Genomic DNA, 14,491 nt, shown 5'->3' with positions numbered 1-14,491 from the left:
ATTGCTTATATTGATCCCCAATTCATCTGCATGACTTGCAGGCTTTCTCAGCATGGTCTCTAGTTCTTTTCCACAAGGTGATTTAGGTGATACCATAAAATTGAGAGGGCTTCAGACAAACCTGTGTTCCTCACATTGCATATCTGCATTGTCTGCTCCTCTCCTCTCTTCAGACATTTTAATACATAGGCTTTTGACTATTTTTATTTTCCTCAAAACAGTAAAGAACTAAAGGCAACTTTGGAGATTAAAGCCTTGATTTGGTTAAATGAGAATTTTTACTTTGATGTTTCTGTATTTGCATATATTTATTATTTATCTTTATTAATGTGTTTCTATTAGTTTGATTACTTAAAGATTTAATGGACATGTGTGTAATGGATCCCAAAGAATCAAATAATATTTTGAACTACTACTATTTAAGTGGAAACTAGTATAAAACTGTAAATACTACTTAAGACATTGGCTTTTTTCAGACGTGGATCCATAAAATTTCTGCCATCTACTTTGAAAGTTTGTTATGTGTGGATGTATTTACTTTTATTTTATTTTATTTTGGGTGTTGCGTGATTTGTTCTAGATATCATCTGGACTATTAAGTCATCTGAAGGTATAAGCATTTAACTGAGGTTCTCTGAAGTTTCCTGGCATGCTGTGAAGCACTGCTGACAGCTTGGGATTCTTACCTTTTCACCAGGAGATTATTAGTTCTGTTAACTTAGCTGACCTTGAAGTGTAGACTTTAGGTCCATGTTGCAGTTGGTGTTAGGAATTTTGTCTCTCCAGAACCTGTTTTTTTTTTAGGAGACAGAAAAACATCATTTCTAAATTTATTTGTGTCTTTGCAATAAGGATTATTTTTCATGTTCATGAACTATCTGCAAAATATTCTGATTAAAGTGCTTTCTGCGGGCATTATTTTATTGTATCTGTGAATGAAGTTGTTAGAGTAATGGTAGGTAGATCTGTTGATAATTAGTAGGGGAACTGTTTTGGAATTTGAAGTGAAAGCATTATTTTATACACTTTTAATACTTGGAAAAATATTTTTGCTTTATTAACATGTTGCTATGTTTAAATATCAAATTTAAAACAATTTAAACCCTCTTATTATTAAGGCAGGGAACCATAAGCATTACATTTTCTTCCTACAGTTATATTAAGAGATAGTAATTACCACTGTTTTAGACACTAATCCAATTTTTAAAAAATCTGTGCTTGTAATACAGGCAGTTTCCAACTTGACAAATGTTTTATGGTCTATATGAGCAACCAGTAGAAAAGTACAAGTCTATAGGCATAATTATTTCTCTTTTTAGTTTTAGAATGAGGTGGTTCAGAACCTCCAACTATTAACCTTTTAATAGTTTTCAATCACCTGGAGAGGCGATTGCTTCACAGATATTCTTTTCTCTGTTTTCATAAGTTATCTAGTTAGTGTTGCCAGAAATAAACTTTCTTCCATGAGGTTGGGGAGGAGATGCTATAACATGGGATTCATTTTTCTCCAGAGAAATAATTTATAAAGGTGGGTAGGTTTGGTTGAAGCAATGTGTTAGTATTTTACCTAAAATACATTGTAGATTAATATTTCTAGACTTTAATGGTAATCTGAGAAACAACTATTATGTGTGACTTTTTTTTTAAACTTGGGAAAATATGTTCTAAGCATACTGTTTGGAGTATAACCTATTTAAGTTGGAGACTGCCTGTACCCAGCTTGATAGTCAATTGTTTTTAATGCTAGTAATTCTTAAAATGAATAGAAGTAAAAGTATTTGTGTTGAAAACTAATCCTTTATTTATTCATGCATTTTTAACCTGATAGGTATTAGAACTGTTTCTTTGTATGACCATAATTTTTTTGACCTTTTTGTTTTGGAAGAAAGTGGATGGTAGCCATTCATTTGTATGTTTGATTTTCTTAAAATTTTCATATTTGTTATGTTATTTTACTAATGAAAAATTATTTGTGAGAAATGTTTTGTAAACCATTATGCATTCTTTTTTTGTTTGTTTGTTTTTGAGATGGAGTCTCGCTCTTTCACCCATGCTGGAGTGCAATGGTGTGATCTTGGCTCACTGCAACCTCCTCCTGGGTTCAAATGATTCTCCTGCCTCAGCCACCCGAGTAGCTGGGATTACAGGTGGCCACCACCACCTCCAGCTAATTTTTGTATTTTTAGTAGAGATGGGGTTTCACCATGTTGGCCAGGCTGGTCTTGAACTCTTGACCTCGTGATCTGCCCACCTCGGCCTCCCAAAGTACTGGGATTACTGGTGTGAGCCACTATGCCCAGCCATGCATTAGATTTTTTTTTTTTTTTTTTTTTGAGACGGAGTTTCGCTCTTGTTACCCAGGCTGGAGTGCAATGGTGTGATCTCGGCTCATTGCAACGGTGCGATCTTGGCTCATCGCAACCTCCGCCTCCTGGGTTCAGGCAATTCTGCCTCAGCCTCCCGAGTAGCTGGGATCACAGGCATGCACCACCATGCCCAGCTAATTTTTTGTATTTTTAGTAGAGAAAGGGTTTCACCATGTTGACCAGGATGGTCTCGATCTCTTGAACTCATGATCCACCCGCCTCGGTCTCCCAAAGCACTGGGATTACAGGCTTGAGCCACTGTGCCCAGCCTGTATTAGTTTTTAGTTATAAACATTTAAGGAAAGAAAATGATTATTTCCAGCTTACAGGTAAGAAAACTGAACAAAGAACAGAGAAAGATATAACTTGCTGAAAAGCATAAACACCTCCTTTTCAGAGTTCATTTTTTATATGACTTCTCATTCCCTGTTAGACTCATGGCATATATATTAAAATAACTCTGATACTTGCAAGTTGTTTTAGAAGCTATGTGAAACATTAAAAATATTAAAACAATGGTAATATTTTGAGGTTAACATTGAAACTATCTAAAAATGATTAAGGTTTATTGATTAAATATTTCTTAGCTCTAGGATATCAGCAATAGTGTATAAGTTATGGAAATTGGGACTGTACTTTTTTAATGTTGTAATGGGGGATCCTTATGAGTGAAACAGTAGTCATTTCTATTAGGGTTTTATTTTTAAACTATATGTTAATTTTATATTGAACAAGGGAGTATATATTATTCTGAATTTTTGTTAGTAGTTAAAATGCAAAATTTGATTTTTAACTTTAATTTGGTTTTATCGAGAACAACTTGGATAAAAATATTGAGATTTAAAAATTTCTCATTTACCACAGACTAAACAAGAAATACTGAGAGTATCTACTTTTTTATATCTTCATTTATGATTAGTGCAAGTTACTAAGCCTCTTAGAGTCTCATTTTCTTACCTATAAAGTGGGGAAATCTTTACAGAGTTGATGTTTTGAGGATTAAACAAGATAGCTATTAAGGCCGGGCACGGTAGCTCAAGCCTGTAATCCCAGCACTTTGGGAGGCTGAGGCAGGTGGATCAGGAACGAGGTCAAGAGATTGAGACCATCCTGGTCAACATGGTGAAACCCCGTCTCTACTAAAAATACAAAAAATTAGCTGGGCACAGTGGTGCGTGCCGGTAATCCCAGCTACTCAGGAGGCTGAGGCAGGAGAATTGCCTGAACCCAGGAGGTGGAGGTTGTGGTGAGCTGAGATCACACCATTGCACTCCAGCCTGGATAACAAGAGCAAACTCCCGTCTCCAAAAAAAAAAAAAAAAAAAAAAAAACCAATGTGTTTTTTTTTTCTCTTCTACAAAGAAGCTGCTAATATAGTATCACATCACTTACTGGTGAGGAATCCAGATACATCATCGGTAAATTCCTATAGTAATGGTTTGACTTTTTTTTTTGAGAGGGAGTCTCACACTGTGGTCCAGTCTGGAGTACAGTGGTGCTATCTTGGCTCACCGCAACCTCTGCCTCCCAGGTTCAAGCGATTCTTCCTGCCTCAGCCTCCCGAGTAGCAGAGACGAGGTTTCACCATGTTGGCCAGGCTGGTCTTGACTCCTGACCTCAGGTGATCTATTCTCCTCGGCCTCCCAAAATGCTGAGATTATAGGCATGAGCCACCATGCCCAGCCTGGTTTGACTTTAAATACTTTAGCTCCTCAGCAGTTGATTTTTTGTCTGTTGAGGGCTTACTCTTGAGATTTGTTATAGCTGATATTATGGCTTAATATCTGTGTTTAGCAAGTCTTCCTTTATTAATTAAATATTCTATTACTGAGTTATAGAGGCTTAAGAAGCTCCGAATATATGACTGGTTGTAATCTATTTGCAAAACTTTTTAAAGGCTGCATTAATATACTGATTTTCTGGCTTAAATTCCTTTTAATAAAAAGCAGAATACTGGTTCAGTTTATTAGAGGTCATGCCCTCTCATCCACTTGGTTTACTATGTTTTTAAAGTACTTTTTCACAGTGAAACCTTTTTATTCTGCATTGTATTTACATATTTTATATTAAATGGAATATTGTAATATAACATTTTTGGTGACTGTTACACTACTTCAAATGAAATTTTATTTCAAATTATACATTATTTTTACGAGCATTTTAGCAGACATTTCATTTAAGAGGTAAATTAATCTGACTAAACAAAGTTGATATAATTTAGGAAAAACATGTTAAAATGCAAAATGTGTAATTTTTAAACAAAATGCTAGTAATAGCTATATAAGAACTAAGAGATATATCGCTGAGATTACTTGATAAATAAACAAGATCTCAACCATGGCAGGCAGTTAGAATTTTTTAGCCAGATGTCATCATGCTGAATGTTTACCAACTCTGAGTAAGAAACTTGTTTCAGATGGTCTTAATACTTAAACCTGGTGGAATGCTTTGTCATTTTAATTTTTGACACAATTTTAGGCACATCCAGATTATTTCTCTTACATGTTCAACAGCTTGCAAGCAACTACTTGAAAGACTGTTAGAAGAAAAGAAAATAATATAGAAAATATAATTTGTGGAATTTAGTTGTATAAAATGATAAATATGTCTATTATTTAAACAGTGTCCAAATTATTATTATTACCAAGTTCTAATATTTGAAAGGTACCTAGTTTATTAATTATTTTTCTTACATTCCACAGATGTGTTCAGAGCAACATTGTTTTGTTGACACAAGCCTTTAGAAGAAAGTTTGTCATTCCTGACTTTATGTCTTTTACCTCACACATTGATGAGTTATATGAAAGTGCTAAAAAGCAGTCTGGAGGAAAGGTAATGCTTCTGATGTACATATTTTCATAACCCAATCACTTAATAAATTCAGCTCACTTTGAGGTCTAGGTAGTAAATTGTGTCGTTGCATTTTGGTAAAGAAAATACTTTAGCTTTGTTTAAGAAATTTAACTTAAGTGAAGCCCCTAGATTTAGTGTTTTTAAAATATTTTAAATATTTAACTTTTGTTATTCTGGCTAAAGAGAAATCTAAGGATAAGAATATTTTCATTTTCTGCAAAAAATCAGCTGGGCACGGTGGCGCGTCCCTGTAATCCCAGCTACTCAGGAGGCTGAAGCGGGAGAATTGCCTGAACCCAGGAGAGGCGGAGGTTGCGGTGAGCCAAGATCGCACCATAGCACTCCAGCCTGGGTAACAAGAGCGAAACTCCCATCTCAAAAAAAAAAAAAAGAATATTGTCATTTTCAGATGACGGGGTATTTAAAATTTTTGATTTAAAAGACCTTATTCAGAATTTCTGCAGATCTGATATACTTCAATATTTATTTATTTATTTTGAGACGGAGTTTCGCTGTGGTTATCCAGACTAGAGTGCAATGGCACGATCACAGCTCGCTGCAACCTCCGCCTCCTGCGTTCAGGCAATTCTCCTGCCTCAGCCTCCTGAGTAGCTGGGATTACAGGCACGCACCACCATGCCCAGCTAATTTTTTGTATTTTTAGTAGAGACGGGGTTTCACCTTGTTGACCAGGATGGTCTCCATCTCTTGACCTCGTGATCCACCCGCCTCAGCCTCCCAAAGTGCTGGGATTATAGGCGGGAGCCACTGCGCCCGGCATGGTATACTTCAATATTAATGAAATGTTTCTAGTTTTTAAAATTCTATAATAGTGCTAGGGACTATTTGATTTTCATACAGAAAGTTTTCATTTTCCTTTGTTTTAACTTTGGATAGCTTTAGTATAATACAATTGGCCCTTGAACAAAGCAGGGGTTATGTCCCACACAAAAATCTGAGTATAACTTTTGACTGCCTTAAAACTTAACTACTTATAACTACTGTTATAAGCCTTACCAATAACAGAAATAGTCTATTAACACATATTTTGTATATTTATTATATAGTATACTCTTATAATATAAAGTAAGAGGATAGGAAATGGTATTGAGACAATCATAAGGAAAATATATTTACTATTAAGTGGAAGTGGATCACCATGAAAGCTTTCATTGTCATCATCTTCACGTTTAAATTGAAGAAGAGGAGGGATTGGTCTTGTGTGTTGGGGGTGGCAGAGGAAGAAAAAGTCTGCGTATAAGTGTACTCTTTGTGGCTTAAATCCATGTTGTTCAAGATTCAACTGTATAACAACTTCAGTGTAAATACTTACTACTTATTTTTAGATATTTGATTCCTAATTTCTTAGTGAAATCCTATAGCACCCATGATCCTGATTAAATAAATTTTTTACTTTTTTCCTGCTTAAAAAAACAAAATCAAGTCCAAGTTCCTCTGCTAGACTCTCCTGCTAAGTATAGGAAAGAAAGAATGCATTAGAAAGAAAGAATGCACTGGAAAACAAGAAATTAATAGAGACTGAAAGAAGTCACTTCAGATCTCACCCGTAATTCTCGTCTGTTTTGTCTTTAGTTTTCATGAACATTGTTATAGAAGATAAGACTACAAAACCACTGAGTGTTGTCAAATAACCAGTCATTAGGAGAAGGCAAAATGAGATAAGAAATTTGTTGGTGGAAGAAAATATATTATTTGCCTATATTGTATCCATTCATTTATTTCCAATCTTTTGGATAGGTTGCAGATTATATTCCTCAACTGGCCAAATTCAGTCCTGATTTATGGGGTGTGTCTGTTTGTACAGTAGATGGACAGAGGTAAGTTTATTTCAAATTCATGAACACCAACTCTAAGCCTTAAATTTTGTATAATGGTTAGAATGACATGGAGAAGATCATCTTTTGTAATGGAAATTAGTCCTAACGGCATAATTTCAAAAGGTAAATAAATGTAGATTTTAATGTAGTTTTTAAAAACTCAACTAAAAGTTACATTATATTAAGTTTTATAAGACATCTATTTTATTCACTGTTGTAGTCTTATTTTTTGAGTATTATTCAAATACCTGCAGTTACCAATTTATTTAGGAAAAGCAGACTTGTCAAAACATGACACTATTCTCTAATGAACTCACCACTAATAAAATTTGTCTCATTTCTCAACATTGGTAACCCATCTATCATTTTTGTTCCTTGTGTTCCTGTTATAATTAGCATGAGAATTAAGATAGTGCAACATAACATATCCCAATATTCGTGGGTTCATTTGCAAAGTGAAAACAGTTGCAAAACATGTAGGATTTAATGAAATCCATTAAAGCAGTATTTGGGAATTGCTTACATTGCAGGCATAGCTGCTGACAGATGAGGAACTTGCAGAATTATAAAAAGGATAGTGATGTGAGGGCCCTTTAAAGAGAATGATTTGATTTAAAAATCAAAGAATTAAGAGAGGCCCTTGGAAAATGGCAAAGTTCTAGAATATTTTTTTAAGAATGATTCTTTTCATTGTGCTGGGAATTAGGCATAAAGATTATTATCATCTTGTAACTGGTTGTATCAGAAAATTATGTTTTTTTCACTCATTTCAAGACTGGCTCAGTGATATATTCTTTTGGTTTTTATTTTTTTATTAAAGTGTTTCTTTTTTATTAAAATATAACTTACATAAGATGTACAACTGTAAGTGAATATAGCTTGAAAAGTTTATATGAGAGTTGTAATTTGGGCTGGGCGTGGTGGCTCACGCCTATAATCCCAGCACTTTGGGAGCCCAAGGCGGGTGGATCATGAGGTCAAGAGATCGAGACCATCCTGGTCAGCAAGGTGAAACCCTGTCTCTACTAAAAAGACAAAAATTAGCTGGGCATAGTGGCACGCGCCTGTAGTCCCAGCTACTCAGGAGGCTGAGGCAGGAGAATTGTTTGAACCCAGGAGGGGGAGGTTGTGGTGAGCTGAGATCATGCCATTGTACTCGAGTCTGGATAACAAGAGTGAAACTCCATCTCAAAAAAAAAAAAAAAAAGTTGTAATTTTACGTAAATTTTGTTAAAACTACTAAAAGTAATTTTAGATTTTACTTTTCAAGATAATGTTGCAATTAAAACTTTTTTTTTTTTTTTAAATGAAAATTCGATCTTTTATGTTACCCAGGCTGATTTTGAACTCCTGGCCTCAAGCAGTCTTCCTGCCTTGGCCTCCCAAAGTGCTGGGATTATAGGCATGAGCCACTGCCCCAGCCAAAAATTTGTGACTCTAAGGACTTTCATTTTAGGTGATTTTAATTTTTTAATTTTTGAGACAGAGTCTTGCTCTGTTGCCCAGGCTAGAGTGCAGTGGCGTGATCTCGGCTCACTGCAAACTCTGCTTCCTGGGTTAAAGCTATTCTCCTGCCTCAGCCTCCCCAGTAGCTGGCACTGCAGGTGTGCACCACCATACCCAGCTAATTTTTGTATTCTTAGTAGAGAAGGGGTATCACCGTGTTGGCCAGGATGGCCTTGATCATTTGACCTTGTGATTTGCTTGCCTCAGCCTCCTAAAGTGCTGGGATTACAGGCGTGAGCCACTACACTTGGTGATTTTAATTTTTTTTTTTTTACAAACCCTTGTGTTGAGGGCTGACTCTCAGTAGATCGCAGTGAGAGAGCTGCTCTGCTATGTACGAAACCCCGACCCAGAAGCAGGTCGTCTACGAATGGTTTAGCGCCAGGTTCCCCACGAACGTGCGTTGCGTGACGGGCAAGGGGGTGGCCGCCTTTCCGGCTGCACCCCGTTTCCCAGGACGAGGGACACTCCGCACCGGACCCCGGTCCCGGCGCGCGGTGGGACGCGCCCCACGCGGGGCGGAGCGGCCCGCTGGCGGGGGATTTTAATTTTTTTGCTAAAAAAATCTCAAGTACTTACAATAAAAAATATATGGGTTAGCCCCTTCATTTTGAAGATAAGGAATCTGAGGCCCATAGTTGACATGATACTGGCAAAGGTAAAATGAATACCTAAATCTCTTCTAGTCCATTTTTTTTTCTTTTATTATTATATGGCTTTTTTTTCATTTGGGCTTGTAAAATGTACTGAACAGTCACCATATGTTGAATTAAATGTTGTGTGCTCTGAAGGTACACAATGAAATGAAAAGACATTGTGACTTTATCCCATGAAGCAAATCCCAGTAGGGAATGGTATTCCTGTTTTTGCATTTAAGGAAATGGTTTATCCAGTAATGAAAGTCTTTGAATTTGAAGGAAATTATTATCATGTAATACTTGGGTATGATTTTTCTCTTCTTAAATATTCTCTATGTCTCTTAGTTTTCTTATCTAGAGAATTCAGAAAGTTGACTTTAGAACTAAAACATATGTATTTTTAAATCCAAAGGTAATAAGACAAGCTTTTAATCATTTTTTAGAATGATTGTCAAGTTTGAAGTTTTTTTTGAAGTTATAATCTTATATAATGTAACTATATAGTGTAAGGTTATGGTTATACATTATAAATAAAGTTGATAGGAAAAATATACTTTTGGTATTTATTCATATGTATTTATATTTTATAATACACTCAGAAGTGAGGTGGGTAAGCATTCTTGTTTGACCTTTGATGTCTCTGCCACCCTCTGCTTGGGGTGGTTAATAGTGCCCAGTTTCACTAATGAATGACTTTCACTATGAATGAATGCCTGTGATGTGTTGGGACATTGTTTAGGGAACTTGGGATATTCTAGTAAGTATATCAAAGATCTTTGCCTTTGTGAAGCTTACATTATAATTTGGTTGGCCAGAACTTTTTCATTCCCAAATCTTTTCTCTACTTCATGTACCTCTCAGTTTGGTGGTAATATAAAGCTTTCTTTTTGTTCTTTTATCTCCATGGTAATTGATGATTGCCTACTGGAACTTACTGCCAGCTCTGTCAGGTTTATAAAACTGGATGTTTTTTCTTTTTCTTTTTTTTTTTTTTTTTTGAGACGGAGTTTTGCTCTTGTTACCCAGACTGGAATGCAATGGCGGGATCTCGGCTCACCGCAACCTCTACCTCCTGGGTTCAAGCAATTCTCCCACCTCCCTCCTGAGTAGCTGGGATTACAGGCACGCGCCACCGTGCCCAGCTAATTTTTTGTATTTTTAGTAGAGACGGAGTTTCACCTTGTTGACAAGGATGGTCTCGATCTCTTGACCTCGTTCGTGATCCATCCACCTCGGCCTCCCAAAGTGCTGGGATTACAGGCTTGAGCCACCGCGCCCGGCTGTTTTTTCTTTTAATGGGGCCAGGATTGTGATTGGATGTGGTTCATAAGATGAGGGATTTATAGACAGGGTCTCAGAGAATAGTATTGGATATAAACTGAGCTTTGTTTAGCTCCTTAACTGTGGTTTAGTCACAGCTTACAGTTATGAGTGAAAAAAAGGTGAATAATTTCTGAAAGGGCTAATTTATTTTACGTGACTGAATACAGGTGGGAGGAAGGAGGAGCATGCTCTTACATTCTTGCCTGCAGAGGAAACTTTCCACATTACATATTTTATTATCTACTTTAAAACCATAGTTCTGTTGTGTGAATACTTTTATGCTTTTGCTTTTTTTTCCCCACAGTATTCCTCTTAAAATAAACATATGGTCAATTCTGTATCCATGGAGTCTGCACCTGTGGATTCAAGCAATAACAGATCAAAAATATTTGAGCAAAAAAAGATAGATTAGTTGTGTCTGTCGTGAACATGTACAGACATATTTTTTCTTGTCATTATTCCCTAAATAACACAGTACAACTACTATTTATATGGCATTTACATTGCATTTGGTATTACACATAATTTGGAGATGATTTAAAACACATGGGAAGATGTGTGTAGGTTATATGCAAATGCTACACCATTTTATATAAGGGACTTGAGCGTCTGTGGAGTTTGGTATCACAGGGACTCCTGGAGTCAACCTCTCACGGATATCAAAGAATGACAGTACTTATATTTATTCTTTAATTTTGACATAAACTTGTGGTTGAATTATGGGAAATTTTTATAAATTGGAATTAACATGTAAAAAGAATAATTCCAACTATGCGATTACACTTTTTCCCAGTTGATGTTATTTTTTAAAATTTCCTTTTAAATAGGCATTCTATTGGAGATACCAAAGTTCCCTTCTGTCTGCAGTCCTGTGTAAAACCTTTGAAATATGCCATTGCTGTTAATGATCTTGGAACTGAATATGTGCATCGATATGTTGGAAAAGAGCCGAGTGGACTAAGATTCAACAAACTATTTTTGAATGAAGATGGTAAGAATTACATAAACATTGGTTGAAAAAATGTCTCATTTTCCTATGTAAATCTAAATGATTTTAAGCATTTTTTGATTAAAATTAAAAGTGTTTATTTGTCATGTGATTTCTATGCAATCAAGAGAGAGAATTTTAGGCATCTCATACCACTGGGAAGTGGGCTAGGGAGAACGTGAACTTCCCTGGGATTACAGGCACGTCCCACCATGCCTGGCTAATTTTGTATTTTTAGTAGAGACTGGGTTTTTCCATGTTGGTCAGACCCGTCTCAAACTTCCAACCTCAGGTGATCCACCTGCCTCGGACTCCCATAGTGCTGGGATTACAGGCATGAACCACCGTGCCTGGCCCATGAGGATTTTTATTTTTTAGTGAGTGTTTTTACTTTTTCTCATTATAACATTAAAAAATTTGAAAGAAACGCATTGTGTTTAATGCTTGGATAACAAGTCATTACAAGAATTCAAAAGAAAAGGGAAGGACGAAAGTAGTTAGTTTGATCTGATAGAGATTTTAAGTCTAAACATCATTTAGCTGAGTGTAAACTAGGCTGAACTATTCCTATGGTTTGGTTTCTGTTTTTTGATCTTTTAAGCATATGCTGTGTTTCTGATTGATGAGTTAAGATGCAGAATTGAAGAGTGAAAGTGATGGTTGTAGTACAGGCTGTGAGAGATACACTTTTATACGTTTTTTTCTTTCTGCTGTATCAAAAAATGAAATGTGCCTTATACTCATTATTGTTTTATTAGTTTGTAAGATAAAGTTATAAGAGTGGTATTTTCTTATGCTTCTTATTCTATTTATTTTGAAAGCAATTATATTTTATTTCCTATTTTACCATAACCTTTTTATTCTGATGCTAAATTTGATTTTATAGATGTTACCATAAATTAACAACTTCAATAAGGACATCATGTGTAGAAGCTCTCTATTTACTAAGCTCATTGACATCTAGATTTAATATTGAAAGAATTAGTACTGTTATTCTACAAATAATCAAATATTTTAAAAGAAAAATTTAATACTTTTCCGTGAAAAGCAAAGGAGAATGGATGTGTCTCGTAAATTGATTGATTTTGAGAGAGATATTTAAGGAAAACAAATATAGTAATTTATAGAAGATTTCAGAAACAAAAAAAAAATAAAATGGACTTGGAGCAAATGAGCTTAACAGTGCAAGTAATGAATTTTTGCCATGTACATTTATGGTTTTAGAAATCATGAATTATTGATACTGTATTCTACATAAGAAAAAATAAGAAATCAGGAGTTTAGAATTGCTTATATAAGAACAAAATATAAAGTTCAACAAGAGGTTTTGCCTTCATATTTATGGACATTTTTCTAAGCCTGAGCCACCACCACGAGTCTTGAAAGTAATGGTAAATAAAGGCTTTACTATGTTACATCTTCCTGAGTTCTGTTTAGAGTCTGAGCTCTTGAGCCCAGTTTAGTTTAGCCCCAGCAAAAGCAATTTGAGGATCTCCTTCATATTTAAAATTGCAAGGGTAGATTTTTGGTGAAACCATATACTTTTTTGGTGTGTATGTATATATGTACATCTAGAATTGTAAAATTAAAATATATTAATGTTATGCTAGCTTTATAAGATTGTGATGATTTATTAAGACTAATACGGAAATAGTGACTAGATATAGAAATTGTAGTAGTTTTTAATAACAGCAATTTAAAAATGTTTGCAGCATAGAAAGTGTTGGTCCTGTGGTAGGAGGTGGCTGATATTTTTTATCACATAAGTGAGCAAACAAGTTACTTTATGGAGATGTCAGTTTTGCAGACTATCATCTCCCAGGGAAGTCTTCTTTTTCTACCTTATAGTGATCAGTTTAACCAACAGATTATTTATGTAGTTTTCCCTGTCTGTACTGTTAACAGATTTGGAGGGTACATGGGCCTTGGTTCTTGGAATAACTTTTCTGACTGCAGGTTACAGAAGACAATTTAGCAAAAGTTTGACTCAGCCTTACCTGTGAACAAAACCCTTATAAGGTTCATATGCTAAGCAGCTTGAAAGCTTCTTTTGATATAATATGAAAGAAGGCTGTGTATTTTACTGCCTTGGGGGAAAATAAATACTTGTTAAAATTGATCCGTTTTTTGCATTATAGTTTAAAATATGTCCTTAAATTTCAGATGTCACCCATGTTCATTTTGTCAGTACATGCTCTGCTATGTCATTACTTCAAATGTTAGCCTTTATTAGTATTTCGTATGTTATTTTTGCCACTTACAAATATTTTTAAATTAAAAATTCTACATCCATCAACTCTGTCTTATGACAGCAGGAAAGAAGAAAATTTCATAGTCATAGGTCTTAGATCAAGGTTTTAAACTGCAGTTAGGCTGGTGTTGTGTTACATTCTCTCTGGCGGATTTCCAGATGTTCAGATGTCTGGATTTTGAGCCAGAGGCAGAGTGAGCAATTACATACTTCTGAAAATTGGGCTGTCATGCCGTGAAATGATTTAGTGTTCTTTAAGACATCTTGAGTATAGTTTATGTAGCATTTGCAGAGTATGTATCATTTGGAAAATATTTAATACTCACATTTTTGTGGTACCATTTGGAATACATACATTAGTAGCCTTCTAGGAATATAGGTTCTAAGCCTGATAATGTCAAAACTCTGAAATGGCAGTTAATGAACATCCATACAAATATAGGTATAAAGTAATTTAGCACAATCTGATTTCTAAATTCTTCTTTCTTTCTGCATGGGCTTTTCTTTCAGGTAGATAATATTTGGAAAATTTTTAGGTTTTGGCCCCCTCTTGCCACATAATATTCTTCTGAGACAGCAAGTGTTCTCATTTTGTGTGGTCTCAGAGAAAGCAAACTTCTTTTAGTATAATTTGGAATAGGCAAATCTTCATTTTAAGAATCAGATATAAAACAAATATTTTAACTTTTGGAACTAGGCATTATGAATAACCCAAAATGTATAATTAT

The 14,491-nt window shown here is 35.2% G+C and overlaps 1 protein-coding gene across 4 annotated transcripts in view; it reads left to right on the top strand.

Moving 5' to 3' along the window:
• GLS (glutaminase) overlaps positions 1-14,491 on the top strand; it is an 81,266-nt gene that overhangs the window by 16,093 nt on the left and 50,682 nt on the right. For all 4 annotated transcript variants that reach the window (XM_078327080.1, XM_035304223.3, XM_078327076.1 and 1 more), the window contains 3 exons: positions 5,069-5,198; positions 6,978-7,057; positions 11,352-11,515. In XM_078327080.1, coding sequence (XP_078183206.1) covers positions 5,069-5,198; positions 6,978-7,057; positions 11,352-11,515 — 374 coding nt within the window. The remainder of the gene's footprint in view (positions 1-5,068; positions 5,199-6,977; positions 7,058-11,351; positions 11,516-14,491) is intronic.

The sequence above is a fragment of the Callithrix jacchus genome, chromosome 6 (assembly GCF_049354715.1).
Source record: "Callithrix jacchus isolate 240 chromosome 6, calJac240_pri, whole genome shotgun sequence".
NCBI lineage: Eukaryota > Metazoa > Chordata > Mammalia > Primates > Cebidae > Callithrix > Callithrix jacchus.
Note: the sequence above shows the minus strand (reverse complement) of the source record. Positions and strands in the feature narration are given on the sequence as shown.